Consider the following 16264-nt stretch of genomic DNA (forward strand, 5'->3'; position numbering starts at 1 on the left):
CACAATTCAGTTAAATTCATTTCACATTAATCGTTGCAAAACATTTTCTATATTATATTTAAAACCTTTTATATCCATCTTTATATCATATCTTTTTCAAAAAGCTGTTTAATTATTTATTTTAACCGTACACCTACAGTACCACCACACACTAAAATGCTGCATGCACGTGCATTTTTTTAATTAAATTTCGTTTTTAAGCGATCTGAATTATGACTACCCTATACATTTAATCATAAACCACACGTACCCTGTTATATCACTATAATATCCATTCCACTATATATATGTATTCTGATAAACCAAATAAACAAGCGGACATACGCATGAACATATCAAGTTAAAAAGAGACTTATCTCTATTTTAAAAAATATGAAAAACGGAAACCGCGCTACGACTGGAACTGCGCTCTGTCACGTCTAAATAACCCGTTGTTCTTTAAGAAAACACGAGGCGAGCAGTTTCTGACATCTATTAATTCACTTCATTTTTTCACAACCGCAAATGTTTTGTTTAGCATACATATTAGTTTTAGTCAGTTACATAGGCGTCACGCATGAAGTTTATAGTTATTTTAAATAATTATGATAGAGTTACAGGTTTAGGTTAGTGTGGCGCCTGTAAGCGGTGAAAACTTCAAGCATCGTAGACGACGGTGTTACTCAAACAGCCCATAGCGTTATCTTTTAACAAACTATTGAATTGCGCGTTACTAAGACAAAATCTGTAACAGCGTTCATTAATTTGTTGAAATGAAAATAAACATACAAAACTTTATAATGACCGCGAGTTTAGTATAGCCTAACACCGCATAGACAAATGTTTGTTCTAACTCTTTCGCCCTAAAATTGCGAGATTTCTTGACTTTGCCGTGTTTAACGGACTCTAGATCTCATCACGCCGCAGCGAACTGTAAACCACACACTTTCTCATCGCATTACGCTAAGAAACTGCACATGGTTAAAGCTATTACACCATAAACTGTCTAAAGTTGTTAATGTACAAGCCGAGTAAGCTATTTCTACAAAAAATATCATTGCACTACAGTTTTTTTTTTTTTTTTCGTATGATACATCGTTCAACAATACTTTTGCACACTCATTCGACTGTATTTATTACCGCCGTTCTCACGTTCCTGCTGTTCAAAATGCATATATAATCCTTCATTGCTCTGTTCATAATGTACATACAATCCCTACATTGCATTCATATTTATATTCTGTATATACTCCGATCGATATTGTACGTATATAGCAACTACACTGTACTTTCTGTATGTCATAGCTTTACTTACTCTGCACTTTTATGAATATAAAACACTATATTCTCGCGCTTCTGGTTAGATGCTAACTGCATTTCATTAGCTCTGTACTTGTACTCTGCATAATGACAATAAAGTCGAATCTAATCTAAACAAGTGCAATCGTACGCTTCCAGGACTTTGCTCATTCTTTCTGTTTAAATTTGTTTAAACGGACTTTCACATTCTTATTTTCACCAATTAAGTGCAATTTCCTAGGCCTCGCGGATTGTTTTCTAGTTTTGCCGTCAACCTCTTTGTTCATTGTTCATTGTACGTTATATCATTATACTATCCTAGTTTATATCAGATACAAGTTTGTTTCTTCATATTTCTCGCGAGTCAAACCGTAACCAGGCCCCCTTCACCCTCCTCCGCTTTTGTGTGCAACACCCCCATTTCAACAACCAACCAAGCAACATTTGATACGTAGAAACAAGACCGCTCATTTTTATTTTTTGTTCGAATGTACAGAAGATCCGCCACTACTTCCTCGTGACTACGGCTAGTCTTTATCCCCTGTGAGTGGCTGGCCTCATAAACTCTGCAGTTATCGCAGGTTTTCTTATGATCTGCGAACATCTTGTCAATCAAACTTCAACATCTTGTCAATCAAAACATTATCTACGTGGACTGACAGAATCGGCTTCAGCGATCAAAACGATCAAAAAATTGCACAAGGCCCAGATTGTCGTGGATTTTAAAAAACACTCGGTTTACGTGTTGGAATAAATTCTGAAAAGGATGTCTGCCACTACCAGCGCTGGTGCGGATGAGCGAGTGGAGTGCGGCTGTGCCGAAGGAAAGATGTGTCCTGTAAAAGCCAACATAGACTCTATGTTTAAACAATGTTACAGAGAGCAAATGATCGATCTGATGCGTAAAATCATAGACGATGCGTCTGATCCGAATCATGATTGTACGACGGATTCCAAGCACGTAACAAATCTCAAGAAAGAAATGGACGTTGTAAGAAGCCTGAAAAATAATCCATGGCCCGATTTGTCGAGCTTGTATACGACCAGCAAGGCGCCGATTTGTGTAACGACCAGAAAGATTCTGTATGTGACGGCCGAATGTAGTGACGAGATGTACATTAACGAGACTCTCTGTCTGTGTACGTGCATAACAGATTTGTGTGTGATGTTAGTCGCTAAACATTATGGGTTCGCGATACATGAAATTATTGAAACCATCGTCAATTTCATAATAGAACAAAACTTGAGGGCCTGCCGAGATTTTCTTTTCTGGCTAGATAACTTGTGATGTCATCCCTATTGTTTGTAATAACAATTTGATCACTTTCTTCATTACTTCATTGTATGCATGTAAATTCAACACTGTATTGTTGAAATAAAAGTTTGAATCCCTTCACTGTATATTCTTTCACCGAGTTCATTTTTTGGATTTTAATGTTTTAACATACGTCCGAAGAGACTTACAAATGAGTACACAGTCGTGGATACTCTAACGGGGTAGAATGGACGGGAGTAGATGTCGCGAGAAATATGAAGAAACAAACTTGTATCTGATATAAACTAGGATAGTATAATGATATAACGTAAGAGATAAAATATTTTATGAAATCAAGCAGATTCACAGAGATATCGCTGCGTATGAACAAAGGGGTTGACGGCAAAACTAGAAAAACAATCCGCGAGGCCTAGGAAATTACACTTAGTTGGTGAAAATAAGAATGTGAAAGTCCGTTTAAACAAATTTAAACAGAAAGAATGAGCAAAGTCCTGGAAGCGTACGATTGTACTTGTTTAGATTAGATTAGATTCGACTTTATTGTCATTATGCAGAGTACAAGTACAGAGCTAATGAAATGCAGTTAGCATCTAACCAGAAGCGCTAGTGTTTTATATTCATAAAAGTGCAGAGTAAGTAAAGCTATGACATACAGAAAGTACAGTGTAGTTGCTATATACGTACAATATCGATCGGAGTATATAGAAAATATAAATATGAATGCAATGAAGGATTATATATACATTATGAACAGCAGGAACGTGAGAACGGTGGTAATAAATACAGTCGAATGAGTGTGCAAAAGTATTGTTGAACGATGTATCATACAAAAAAAAAAAAACTGTAGTGCAATGATATTTTTTGTAGAAATAGCTTACTCGGCTTGTACATTAACAACTTTAGACAGTTTATGGTGTAATAGCTTTAACCATGTGCAGTTTCTTAGCGTAATGCGATGAGAAAGTGTGTGGTTTACAGTTCGCTGCGGCGTGATGAGATCTAGAGTCCGTTAAACACGGCAAAGTCAAGAAATCTCGCAATTTTAGGGCGAAAGAGTTAGAACAAACATTTGTCTATGCGGTGTTAGGCTATACTAAACTCGCGGTCATTATAAAGTTTTGTATGTTTATTTTCATTTCAACAAATTAATGAACGCTGTTACAGATTTTGTCTTAGTAACGCGCAATACAATAGTTTGTTAAAAGATAACGCTATGGGCTGTTTGAGTAACACCGTCGTCTACGATGCTTGAAGTTTTCACCGCTTACAGGCGCCACACTAACCTAAACCTGTAACTCTATCATAATTATTTAAAATAACTATAAACTTCATGCGTGACGCTTATGTAACTGACTAAAACTAATATGTATGCTAAACAAAACATTTGCGGTTGTGAAAAAATGAAGTGAATTAATAGATGTCAGAAACTGCTCGCCTCGTGTTTTCTTAAAGAACAACGGGTTATTTAGACGTGACAGAGCGCAGTTCCAGTCGTAGCGCGGTTTCCGGATCAGACCTTAAACACGATGAATGACTGAAACAGTCAAAATCATCCCGTCTCTCACTTAAATGAACGACTTATCAACAGTGGTTTATTGATTGAAGTACCGTACAAAGACAACCAAACAATAATGTATACAGTAGTAGAAAAAAAAGCTATTTACAGAGTTGCATTAAAACTTTCACAATAGTTTAGAATACTGGATTTCACTATTAGGTATTTGTTATTCTGATACGCGTTTCCTGTATAAAAGAGTATGTCTATAACCTTTTCAGGTGAATGTAGTGCAATCTTATGGATCTTAAACGTAATCGCGTTACAACGAGGTGACATAGTCCCTCTAGCAAATCCGTCAGTGGACAAAGCAGAAAAATCTCAGCACGCGGTAGATGATAATGCTTACGACCGAAGGGGCGTACGCATAGGTCTACTCTTTAATGTCAAGCGGAAATGTTGAAACGAGTACGACGAGTAAAATGTGAACGTCGTCATTGGCTATATGAACAAGAGCTCTAGATGTAGGGGTGATATTTTTATGCTGTAAAATTCCTATGAACAGGCAGTGTATGTTTGACCGAGAAAACTCTTCATCAGAAAACTGCAAAACAACGTGTCAACAGATCGGTCGACTATCTCTGGTAAAAATAAATAAATAAATAAAATTATTCATGTTTACGAGTCACACATTGACAATTTTTGTCTCATGTGCTCATTACAGCTAAAATCACTGAATTATGAAATGCAAAAGGGTGTATGGCATTTTTCTATAACCGTTACAAAAGTGAGAACTTCGTAGTTCTCAAATGTGTTTGTATTACAACGGTAGCCCATCTAACAAATCTGTCAGAAGTGGAAAAGCAAAGATGTTTAGCGCATACACACGTACACCAGAGATGTTGCTTTATTTGAATCAAAGAAGATGGCCGTAGGAACTGATAACATTCTTTAATGTCGTCGTGTTGTGTTTTGTCAAAATAATAAAAAAGTTTGGGCAAATGTTTAATAATTGTTCTTAAATGAATAGAATGCGCACACCCCGCTCTCTTTCCCACGCGAGAGTTAGCATGAACTTACAGGAGTCTTAAAACAGAATGTGAATTGTGTCATCGGCTATCCGAACACGATGACTAAATCTAACGGAGTAATAAAAATATCATTTACAAATCAAAAAAAATAAATAAATACTTTAACGATTGTATTCTGAATTCTATATGCGTTGTAAACGTTAGTTTTCTTGCTATCGCTCGAATACACGAAAGGTTATGGATAAAAAAATGTATCTCAACAAGAGTGTGGAAACTTAAACGAGTGTAACGTTTGATGTTGTAATAGTTTTAAGTGTAAAACAGCTAGACTTCATTTTTGCGTCGATGTTTCATGCGATCACACTTTTTGGACAGACACGAAGTTGCGCTAAAAGAAATATCTTGAAGAGAAAAACTGTAACTTAATTTCTTAATTTTCATTTATTCCTATTACGATGACGCCGCACAAAGATCGCCTAAAAACGTACGGTCCGACAAACAAATTGCGAAGGGCCATCCAAAATCTTGATACGGTTAAATCTCGAGATGTAAGAAAAATGTCATTTACAAAACATTGTGATTCTTAGATGTGAAACACCCTTGACATGATCTGCTGGCCTGCAAAAATAGTCATAAATGTTTTAGCACGGCTATTTACACCAATAGTATGAGAACTGTATATTGTGTCACTCGCATAGAAAATTAATTACCGTTTTAACCGGGTCAAAAGGAAATGATGATAATAGTTGACGCATCCTTAGCTCGTACATGTCTTTCATTTTGAAAATCACAGCTGCCGGTGCTTTAATTTTTTTAGTAAACCATTTAACATTACACGATGCCTACAAAATAATCAAAGCGTATGTTTTCTGTTCTAGGTAAGAACATTTACACCTAGTGTCATAGGCCGGGTAAATAATTTGAAAATAGTATTTCTGTCGAATGAGAAAAGTTCAGTCGTACATTAAAAAAAAATTTCTGATGTAGAAATTATGTTTCTGCCAAACACATCCAAAGAGAAAGAGTTTTCTACTCGTGTGAGAAAAGCACTCGGGGGCATAAATTATATGAAGAAACAATGCTGGTCATCAGGTTATTTAAAAAAAATAAGACGATAGACGGCGTGCCTTGCTTTAGTAACACACAATGTGTTTAAACACGTTTCAAATTGTAGGTGTAATTATTTTACTGACTTTAAGCAAAATGTATATTTGTTATTTTACAGTACACATACAATCTACAGGATAGAAGGATGCGGATACAGTAAAATACAACTATAAACTTTAAGAAAAGTTAACTTTCATTACACTAGTGTAAAGCGATCTTACAGTAACTGAAAAGCACTACGTAAAAAGCCCGAAGGCCAAACAACTGATGGAAAACACGTTGGGGGGATACTGCCGGTTAAATATATCGTTTTAAATAAAGAATATAATATGGATAGTAAGGATACTTTTAATATAAAATAGAACTACAGCTGTACAGGCGGTCATTTTTATATTTTAATTTTGCTTTTAAATGGAGGTATTTTGGAACGGTTAAACAGAGGCCCTGCAAATGTCTTTCCTGCTCTGTGTCTGAAAGTACCGTAGATATGTGAAAGGTTTATGACCGTAGCAACGCACATAAATTACATCTCTAGGATGCGTGGGTCCAGAAACCCATCTCTCCTGAACCATCTTTAATGGGTGAATACGATCGAGGGTCTTTCTCTGAAAGAATTCTTCTAAAAGATCAATCAACTTCATCTAAACTTCACAGTCTATGCTGCGACAAACAAATTTAGCATACATTTAAAGCAAAATCAATATTTTTAGCTTTATTTTTAAAACATACAGAAAGACTTTGGCATCATGTTTCATTGTCTGTGTGTGTGTGTGTGTGTGTGTGTGTGTGTGTGTGTGTGTCCGTGTGAGAGAGGGAGAGGGAGACAGAAAGATGGTATTAAAAACTTTGAAGATCATGCAAAAAATAAGAACTTTAAAGAATCTAAAGTGATTAATGCATAACGCATCTAATATAATATAATTATATATATGATATGATATAAATAATTATTATATAATATTATATAAAAATCTAAATATTTTAGGTAATATATATCATCATTTTGTTGAATTAAGAAACATTTAAACAGATGTAATGAATTACATCAGATGTAGTGAGGGTACTGATTATTCAAACATTACATTAATGTTAACTTTGAAATAATGTACCCCTCTGGCTTAGATCATGCGGTCTGGAACTCCACCCTCGCCGCGCGCGGGGTGTGTGAAGCACCCCCTCAGGTCTCACATACAGGAGAATACCCCAACTTGGACCTGTGAGATTCTGTTTATGATTTAAACATTTTACTTTATTTTTTTAAGTCGTATTATTTTATTTTGGGATATTTCATTCATGTTTGGACATCTCTCCCCAGTCTAAAAAAATGTAAGGGATATTTTTTATATGTATCATCAGAAATGTTTATTTTATATACTATGCTATCACATTTAAAATAAGTGATCTTTTTTTTAAGTTATACTTTTTTTGTTAAATGAATTGCTTTAGGATGATGATGTCATTATATAATTATTTATTTCCATATTCTTTAACCCCTGGAGTCAGAGTGGGTTTTGGGGTGACTGGAGGTATTTTGGCCTCCCCCAGACATTGGTGTTATAAGTATATGTTGAATACATGATTAAAAATGTATGATAAATGATTTGGTTTGGTTTAGTAACATGTCTGTTACTGCGATGTGTTTTATAAACATGATGAATACTTGTTTAAAACGTGTGTTCTGGTTTAGTAACACGTTGTCATATATAATTTTATTTATTTATTTTTTCATATTTTTTTAAAATAGAGATAAGTCTCTTTTTAACTTGATATGTTCATGCGTATGTCCGCTTGTTTATTTGGTTTATCAGAATACATATATATAGTGGAATGGATATTATAGTGATATAACAGGGTACGTGTGGTTTATGATTAAATGTATAGGGTAGTCATAATTCAGATCGCTTAAAAACGAAATTTAATAAAAAAAATGCACGTGCATGCAGCATTTTAGTGTGTGGTGGTACTGTAGGTGTACGGTTAAAATAAATAATTAAACAGCTTTTTGAAAAAGATATGATATAAAGATGGATATAAAAGGTTTTAAATATAATATAGAAAATGTTTTGCAACGATTAATGTGAAATGAATTTAACTGAATTGTGTCAACGACACATCCGGGTTCCTCAATAGACCATATTCTTTGTTCTGTTTAATTATATATTTTTTCCCCAATCCTGGTAAAATGTATATTTTTAGTGATGACTAAAACTAATGTAAATGTTTTGTTTTATATTGTTTGCGAATGTATAATGTGTTTATATTCATTAAAAGAAGAAAATAAGACTTGGAGACGAATGAATGTATGAGAGGGAGAGAGAGAGGGGGTACAAGAGATGCTAGCCGCGCACCAACCGTAATTCATAGGTGAACCGTCAGAAAACTGTCAAAACACGGTACTCCTGCGTGAGATACGTTAGTTTTAATTAGCAATGGCTTTGAAGATATTGTGATTTTGTAGTAAATTCGGACGAGTGTGCACTGTAGCGTGCAGACGTAGACAGTGGGACACAGAGGGTCAGGATCAAAGCTGATGTGAAAACAGCTTCTTCTGCCCCCTAAAAATGGATCTTGTTTTATCTGAAACAGTCGGTTTCAGTATATTTTTTATAAACGTTTCATGTATAACCTTTTTAAAAGAACACAATGTTTTTCAACCTTATTTAAATTGCTTTCAGATTATGTATATTATATAAAAGATAGAATATAAAGAACGGCATGTTTTTCAACTTTAGCATGATAATTATATTATATAAATTATATAAATATTATATAAATTATAGAATGTTTTATATATAAATGTGAAATAACTAAAATGTTTTCAACTTTAGCATGATAATTATTATATTATATAAATTATAGGCTGTTTTATATATAAATGTGAAATAACTGAAATGTTTTTCAACCTTAGCATGATAATTAATTATATCATATAAATTATATAATGTTATATATAATGTTATATATATATGTGAAATAACTGAATGTCACATATATGAAATAACTAAAATGTTTTCAACTTTAGCATGACAATTATTATATTATATAAATTATAGAATGTTTTATATATAAATGTGAAATAACTTAAATGTTTTTCTTTTTTCAACTTTAGCATGATAATTATATTATATAAATTATAGAATGTTTTATATATAAATGTGAGATAACTTAAATGTTTTTCTTTTTTCAACTTCAGCATGATAATTATATTATAATTTTATATATAGTTAAAAAAATAGTATAAAAAAAAATATAGTTTTTCCCTCAGAGATTGCAATCACCACACTTAGGCCTGACATAGTTCTCTGGTCCCCCTCTCTGAAGAAGGTCTTCATCATCGAACTCACTGTACCCTGGGAAGACTCAGTGGACGAGGCATACGAGTGAAAAAAACTACGCTATGCTGAGCTAGCTGCTGAAGCACAAGATCGTGGATGGAAAACTGAAGTCCGTCCAGTGGAGGTGGGGTGCAGAGGTTTTGTGGCAGTGTCTACCACCAGACTGCTTGGAGACCTGGGAATCAGAGGCCAGAGCCTGCGCCAGGCCATCAAAGCAATGTCGGAGGCAGCTGAGAGAAGCAGCCAGTGGCTGTGGATAAAGAGACAAGACTCTTGTTGGGCTCCAGCTTGATTGGGTGATTGGGGGGATACACTGCGGGGATTGATCACCCCCGTAGGGCCTTCCTCAACCGAGGATGTCTAGTTATAATGGCCGAAACATCCTATGAAGTTTGAGGTGTACTACTGACGATGTGTCCCTCGGACCACCCATCAAGGAAGGATGCCCACCTGAAAACTTCACTGTGACAACTACACTGCCAAGGTCAAGCATATTCTCCTGGTACGCGCTTGCACTTAAAAGGATGCATTACATCTCGTCCTGTGTTTCCTGAAAAAAAATATAAATTATAGAATGTTTTATATATAAATGTGAGATAACTTAAATGTTTTTCTTTTTTCAACTTCAGCATGATAATTATATTATATAAATTATAGAATGTTTTATATATAAATGTGAGATAACTGAATGTCACATATATGAAATAACTAAAATGTGTTTTAAACCTTTAATTAATTATATTATATAAATTATAAAATGTTTTATATATAAATGTGAAATAACTGAATGTCTCATATATGAAATAACTAAAATGTGTTTTAAACCTTTAATTGTTTTAGTAAATTATATAATGTTTTATATATAAATTATATAATGATATATATATATATATATATATATATATATATATATATATATATATATATATATATATATATATATATATAAATGTGAAATAACTAAAATGTTTTCACCTTTAGCATGATAATTAATTATATTATATAAATTATAGAATGTTTTATATATAAACGTAGAACACACCGATCCCATTTATACACTGCTCAGGAATGTAATGGGAGGGGGAGACACACACACACACATACACACACACACACACATAACCGTATAACTGGCACAAACTTCAAACAAGCTAACTGACACAAAGTTCAAACAGCTTCTGTCAAAACCACATGATCGATGCATCGGGAGGGTTTCCTAAAACCATGATTTAGAACTAACTAGGTCAATAGGGTAAAACCTTCTGTCAAAACCACTTGATCGATGCGTGGGGAGTGTTTCCTTTACCGTTTAAACTAGCCGTCAAAAACTATAATTTAGTACTAACTAGGTCAATAGGGTAAAACTTTCTGTCAAAACCACATGATCGATGCGTGGGAAACGGTCATAGGTTAGCCCCTGAACTCATTCTGGAAGTTCAACCCATCCATCATAAGGTCACCGGAAGTTCAACCTGTCAAAAGGTCAAAAGGTCAAAGTCATAAATCATCATGACATAAGCAGTAGAATATATACTACTAGGGTATGTCTGCATTGGTGTTAAGTCCTACCACAAGCATTCAGACTTTAACATTCACATTTTGAAGAATGACATTATGCTTTTGAGGGTAAAAGTAGGTCTAATTGACTCTTATTAAATTATTAATTCAGATTCAGTCTGACTTTTAAAGATGATAATGTTACTGTGTTACAGCTATAGAAAGAAAGGTTGTCAATTTGAGACCATCAGTAGTGAGAAGTATCACTTGAGTCATGTGTTGATCTGTGTTTCTTCTCAGGGGGATTCAGGAGGTCCTTTGGTTTGGTTGATGACCCAAAATCTGTAATAGTTGTAAATGACCTGAGGTTTATACAAAGATTTCAGCATATCTTCCATGGATCCACTCCATAATTGTAATAAGTGATTTTTGTGTTGAGAAAGGATGACGTAGTTGTTTAAATGTTCAATAAACAAAATGTGTGTTAAGCACCAACATGTTTAAGATTTCCTCATTATTGCAGCCCTATAAAATAGTAGTAGGCTAATAAGGATTATAGGTATAAATTATAGGTTTCTGGAAACCTGTTTGCTTTGACCTCATATATGGTGTTATTGCAATTATGTTTTTAATGTGTTAATGTGTCTGGATAATAATATGAATATATATCTGTGAATATATCTTTTTTTAAATATATATAATTATCCCTGTGATAATAATTATTCATTCTACGGGCTACCTACAACAGCAAAATATCAAAAGAACAGGCTCAGGTAATTCACAAATACTTAATCTCTCTATGTCTCAGAACTGAATGCTGCATATTAAAGGCTCAAGCCTCCATTACTAGGTAAAAAAAAGACGTTTTCAACAGGATTCTACGTTAGACACCACTGTGACTAGCACACATACGTCTGTAAGATGTCTGTTAAAGAGGCCTTCATCTGCAATGCATCTACTGTGTACAAACATCTGATAAGCATCTTTAAGATGTCAGTTTTGCATACATTCGTAATCACAAGCATCTTAAAAGACATTTTCTAAATGTATATTTAAGACATCAATAGAGGTGTATCGCAGATGAGCAAAAATAGGTATTCCAGATGTAAACGCAAATCTAATAGTCATCTCTAAGATGAAAGTCTATCAGGTAATGGTTTTCATGGTGGATTTTTGTCTGCCTTTAAAAGCAGAAGATGTTGTTTATGGGCCACAACCTGTAACTATGTTTCATTATTTGTTGATGTGCGCTGCATAATTTCTCTCTTAAAGCGATATTTCACATTCTGTCATTAATTACTCACCCTCATTTCATACCAAACCCATAAGGCATCTGTTTATCTACAGAACAAAAATTAAGACATTTTTGATCAAATCTGAGAGCTGTCTGACTCTTCCATAGACCGTAAGGTTACTTCCACGATCAAGGATATTTTTGTTTTCTTTGCACACAATAAAAGTAATTAATGACAGAATATAACTTTTGGGTTAACAATCCCTATTACATAGGCTTAAACTCTAAATTACCCCCCCCCCCTTTTCCCTTTAGAGCCTTTCAATTACTTGACTTGGCACACCTCATAAAATATCACAATAACTTAAAGCTTTGACGGAGACAATTATGAGACCTCCAGAGAGTTTAGCTTAAGGAGATTTGAGCACAATGTGTGATGTTATTGAGATTTCTTCTGAACTTAGATTTAAACTGTTTCAGATCAAATTCATCTTGATAATGTCAGATAACTTTGATAGAAAGGTATGTAATGGATTACAAACAACCAAAAATTCAGACAACTGTTAGTATGACAATATGCAGAGGCGTCGTGCCCATTCAAAGTGAGGGGGCACGTGCCCCCTCAGATTTCTGAGCCAAGTGGATTTTAAATGCAGCTTCCAAACGAAAAAAAAAAAAATTGCAGAATAATATTTTTTATATATTTGATACAATCACAGAGGTGTGATTAGATCGTTCAGTGCACAGCATCAGCTACTAAATTCAAATCTGCGTTCGCTGGCTGGCGCTGAGCCAGAGACAGACGCGTTCGTACAATGCTTCATGATAACCAATCAGAAACTATTCTGTTGCGCTTATGGATGCAACGGCCAATGAGAGACGTCCAGAAGAGTCATCACTGAAACGCGGTGTTTTGTTCACTTGCTTGCTGACTGAATTATTTAGCGAATTCTCTCATCAGAAACAACAAAAAGTGCAGATGTGCGTACGAATGTAAGTAAGATATTCGTTTCATAATGTAAAGTGCTTCAGTGATTTTAATGGGAGTTTTTGAGAGTGCCTGAACTCTGGCTAGACTGAATGAAAATGTTTTTTGATAATGTAAATGTTCTTTACTCTCTGTAAAATGAAAGTGTTAAAATAAGTATCTTACAATATTGTTATTAAAATTTACATTAAATGCAAATTCAGTCGTATTAAAAATATTTTATGGTATGATATGGCACTTAAGTAAAAAGTCAGGTTTTTATGTGTAGTTAATAGATTACACTACATTTCCATATATTGATCAAATAACAATCTATAAAGGTGCAAAACGCGTTTACCTACACATATTTGAGAAACGAGATATTTCCTGATATATTAAGCATGTTTGGAATTGTTTTGAATAAAAAGGAAAAAAAAATAAAAAAATAAGCCTATATCAGTTATACAGTGCTTTCGTAGAATGACTTATACTTTTGGTAAATTTTACTGGTAGTCCACTGTATGAAGAATATATATATATATATATATATATATATATATATATATATATATATATATACTGTATAAAAGCCTTCAGCCGTTTACCCTGTAATCATCACCACATTTCACCCCAGTAGCGACGGCCCTGCAAATTGGTGACCCAAGCAAAAGTCTCCAATTGATCATAAAGTAACCTCATTTATCATAAAGTATTATTTATTTTATTGTATATGCCAAATGAGCAGACTTGCTGTATGGCTTACAGCATTTTTTCTTTTTTTGGGGGGGTGTTAAGAGAACTCAACTATCAATATCAACAAACAGTATCAACAAATATAATATGGTGCATTTATAAAAATATTTCTTGACCTTTAACTTGAGACATTAATATGCGACACAGTAGGAATGAAATGTAGAAAACTATGTGTGTGTCCGACATCCACAGCCACATGCACACATATATATCTTATATTTTGTATGTTGCGGTTTCAGATAAAAGTTAATGCAGATGACAAGAACACAAGTAATATCTTCCTACTATCAGTGTTACTGACACCACAAGCTGACAAAAATAGGCTTGCAGGCAGCTCAGTGTCTCCACCCATCCTCACATTTATATAGTGTTTTGCCAGCAAGAGCTCATTGTCTTCATCATGATCATCATCTCTCTGCTCCTGCTGGCCTCTCTGCTGCCACACCTGACCTTCACTGGTGAGACTGATTGTATATAACAGCATATTAGCTATATTAACTTGTATACAGAACAAGCTCACTAATAGTTCTGTCTCTCAGCTCGTGTGAATGTGGGTATAGTGAATGGCAAAGAAGCAAAACCCCACTCCAGACCCTACATGGTTTCTATTCAGAATCATTTTAAACATATCTGTGGTGGATTCCTCATCTCTGATGAGTTTGTCATGACTGCTGCACATTGCTGGAAAGGGTAAGAGTTTTTTTTTTTTTCAGTCTAAACGACAATGTTGAGTTAAAACTGACAAAATGACTGGAGTAAAACAAGACAATGTTTTGAATTACATAAATGCACATTTCTCTTTCAACAGATATCCAGAGATTCTGACGGTTGTGGTTGGTGCTCATGACTTAAGGAACAGTGAGGATTCATACCGTGTCGAAGTGAAGTCCTACATCTCACATCCACACTATACATTCTGTTCACTTCAGAATGACATCATGCTTTTGAGGGTAATGACCTGTAAAACATTGTTTTAAATAATCTCTGATCAGAAAACAGTAGAATAAACCCGACATATCTACCTTTGAATTTCTATTCAGAAATATATTTTAAGAGGCAATTGTAAATAATAATAAAAAATAAAAATAAACACTGGCACTTATCTCAAAAACAGCAGAATAATCAATTTCAGTCTTATAAAATATGATTAAATCTCTTAATAATGGTTGTGTTTTTGAACTACAGCTACAGGAAAAGGTCAAACCAAATAACAATGTTAACTGGATATCATTACCAAAGAAAGGAGATGTTAGTGGAGACACTCTCTGCAGTGTTGCGGGCTGGGGACAACTGTGGACGAATTGGATATTGAGCAATCATTTAATGGAGGCAAATATGACTACAATAAACCACGAAGAGTGTCAACATAAATGGGGATCCAAGTATTTGGCATCACAGATGATCTGTGCACATGGTCGTGGAGGATCCTGCAAAGTATGTACAAAACATTTACAGATTTTATGTTAATATATGAACTGGCTTCACTAGTGATGTGCTGATCTTTGTTTCTTAACAGGGAGATTCAGGAGGTCCTTTGGTTTGTGGAAACACTGCAGTTGGTGTGACATCTTTTGGGTCCAGAATACAATGCAATTCACCTGAGCGTCCTAATGTCTATACTAAGATTTCAGCATATCTTCCATGGATTCACCAAATTATTAGAAATATTAAGTGAATTAATAAAAAAAATTAAAGGAAGATTTTTTTCTTTTTGAATTCTTCTGAAAACCTCTCAATAAAAATGTCACATGGCAATCAATCAGTTGAAGTTTCCTCATTGTCACAATCATATATAAAAATGTCCAAGAAGTCCAAAGTCATTTCACATTAGTTCACTTGGTTGCCATCTTGGTGATGCTCTTTAATTTCCAGTCATGCATGTATGGCTCATATCTACTTAAACAAACTGTGGGTTATTAATTGTTCAGTCTGGTGAAACGAAACAAAATAACAAATAAAAAACTGGTCAATCAACCTCTGTAATTTGTTTAACTCACTACTAGAGGAAGCAAATTTGTGAAAACTTGCAAAACGACAAAAAAATTATTGTAACTGTAAAAGAAGGACAATTAGCCTACTGACTTTTGTTGCATTATTCCTAATACTATGTTGATGAAACATGTCTTGATTAATAAAAAATAAAAATAAAAAAGCTCTATTTTTAGTGTCCCAACTTATTTAAAAAAAAATCATGTTTTGTCCTGTTTAAACATTTCTTTACGATCAGAACGAATAGTAGAAGTGTTCTGTCACGTGAGAACAGCCTAATCAAATGTGACTAAGCTTGTCAT

The 16264-nt window shown here is 34.2% G+C and overlaps 1 protein-coding gene across 1 annotated transcript; it reads left to right on the forward strand.

The window, feature by feature from the left end:
• The first annotated feature begins 14277 nt into the window (after positions 1-14277).
• Positions 14278-15655, forward strand: LOC132136751 (mast cell protease 1A-like). Its single transcript, XM_059547380.1, has 5 exons — positions 14278-14431; positions 14513-14663; positions 14782-14923; positions 15159-15407; positions 15490-15655. The coding sequence occupies exons 1-5, from the start codon at positions 14374-14376 to the stop codon at positions 15646-15648; spliced, it is 759 nt and encodes a 252-aa protein (XP_059403363.1). The 5' UTR covers positions 14278-14373; the 3' UTR covers positions 15649-15655.
• Positions 15656-16264: the final 609 nt, after the last annotated feature.

This window comes from Carassius carassius, unplaced genomic scaffold (assembly GCF_963082965.1).
Source record: "Carassius carassius unplaced genomic scaffold, fCarCar2.1 SCAFFOLD_83, whole genome shotgun sequence".
Taxonomy (NCBI): domain Eukaryota; kingdom Metazoa; phylum Chordata; class Actinopteri; order Cypriniformes; family Cyprinidae; genus Carassius; species Carassius carassius.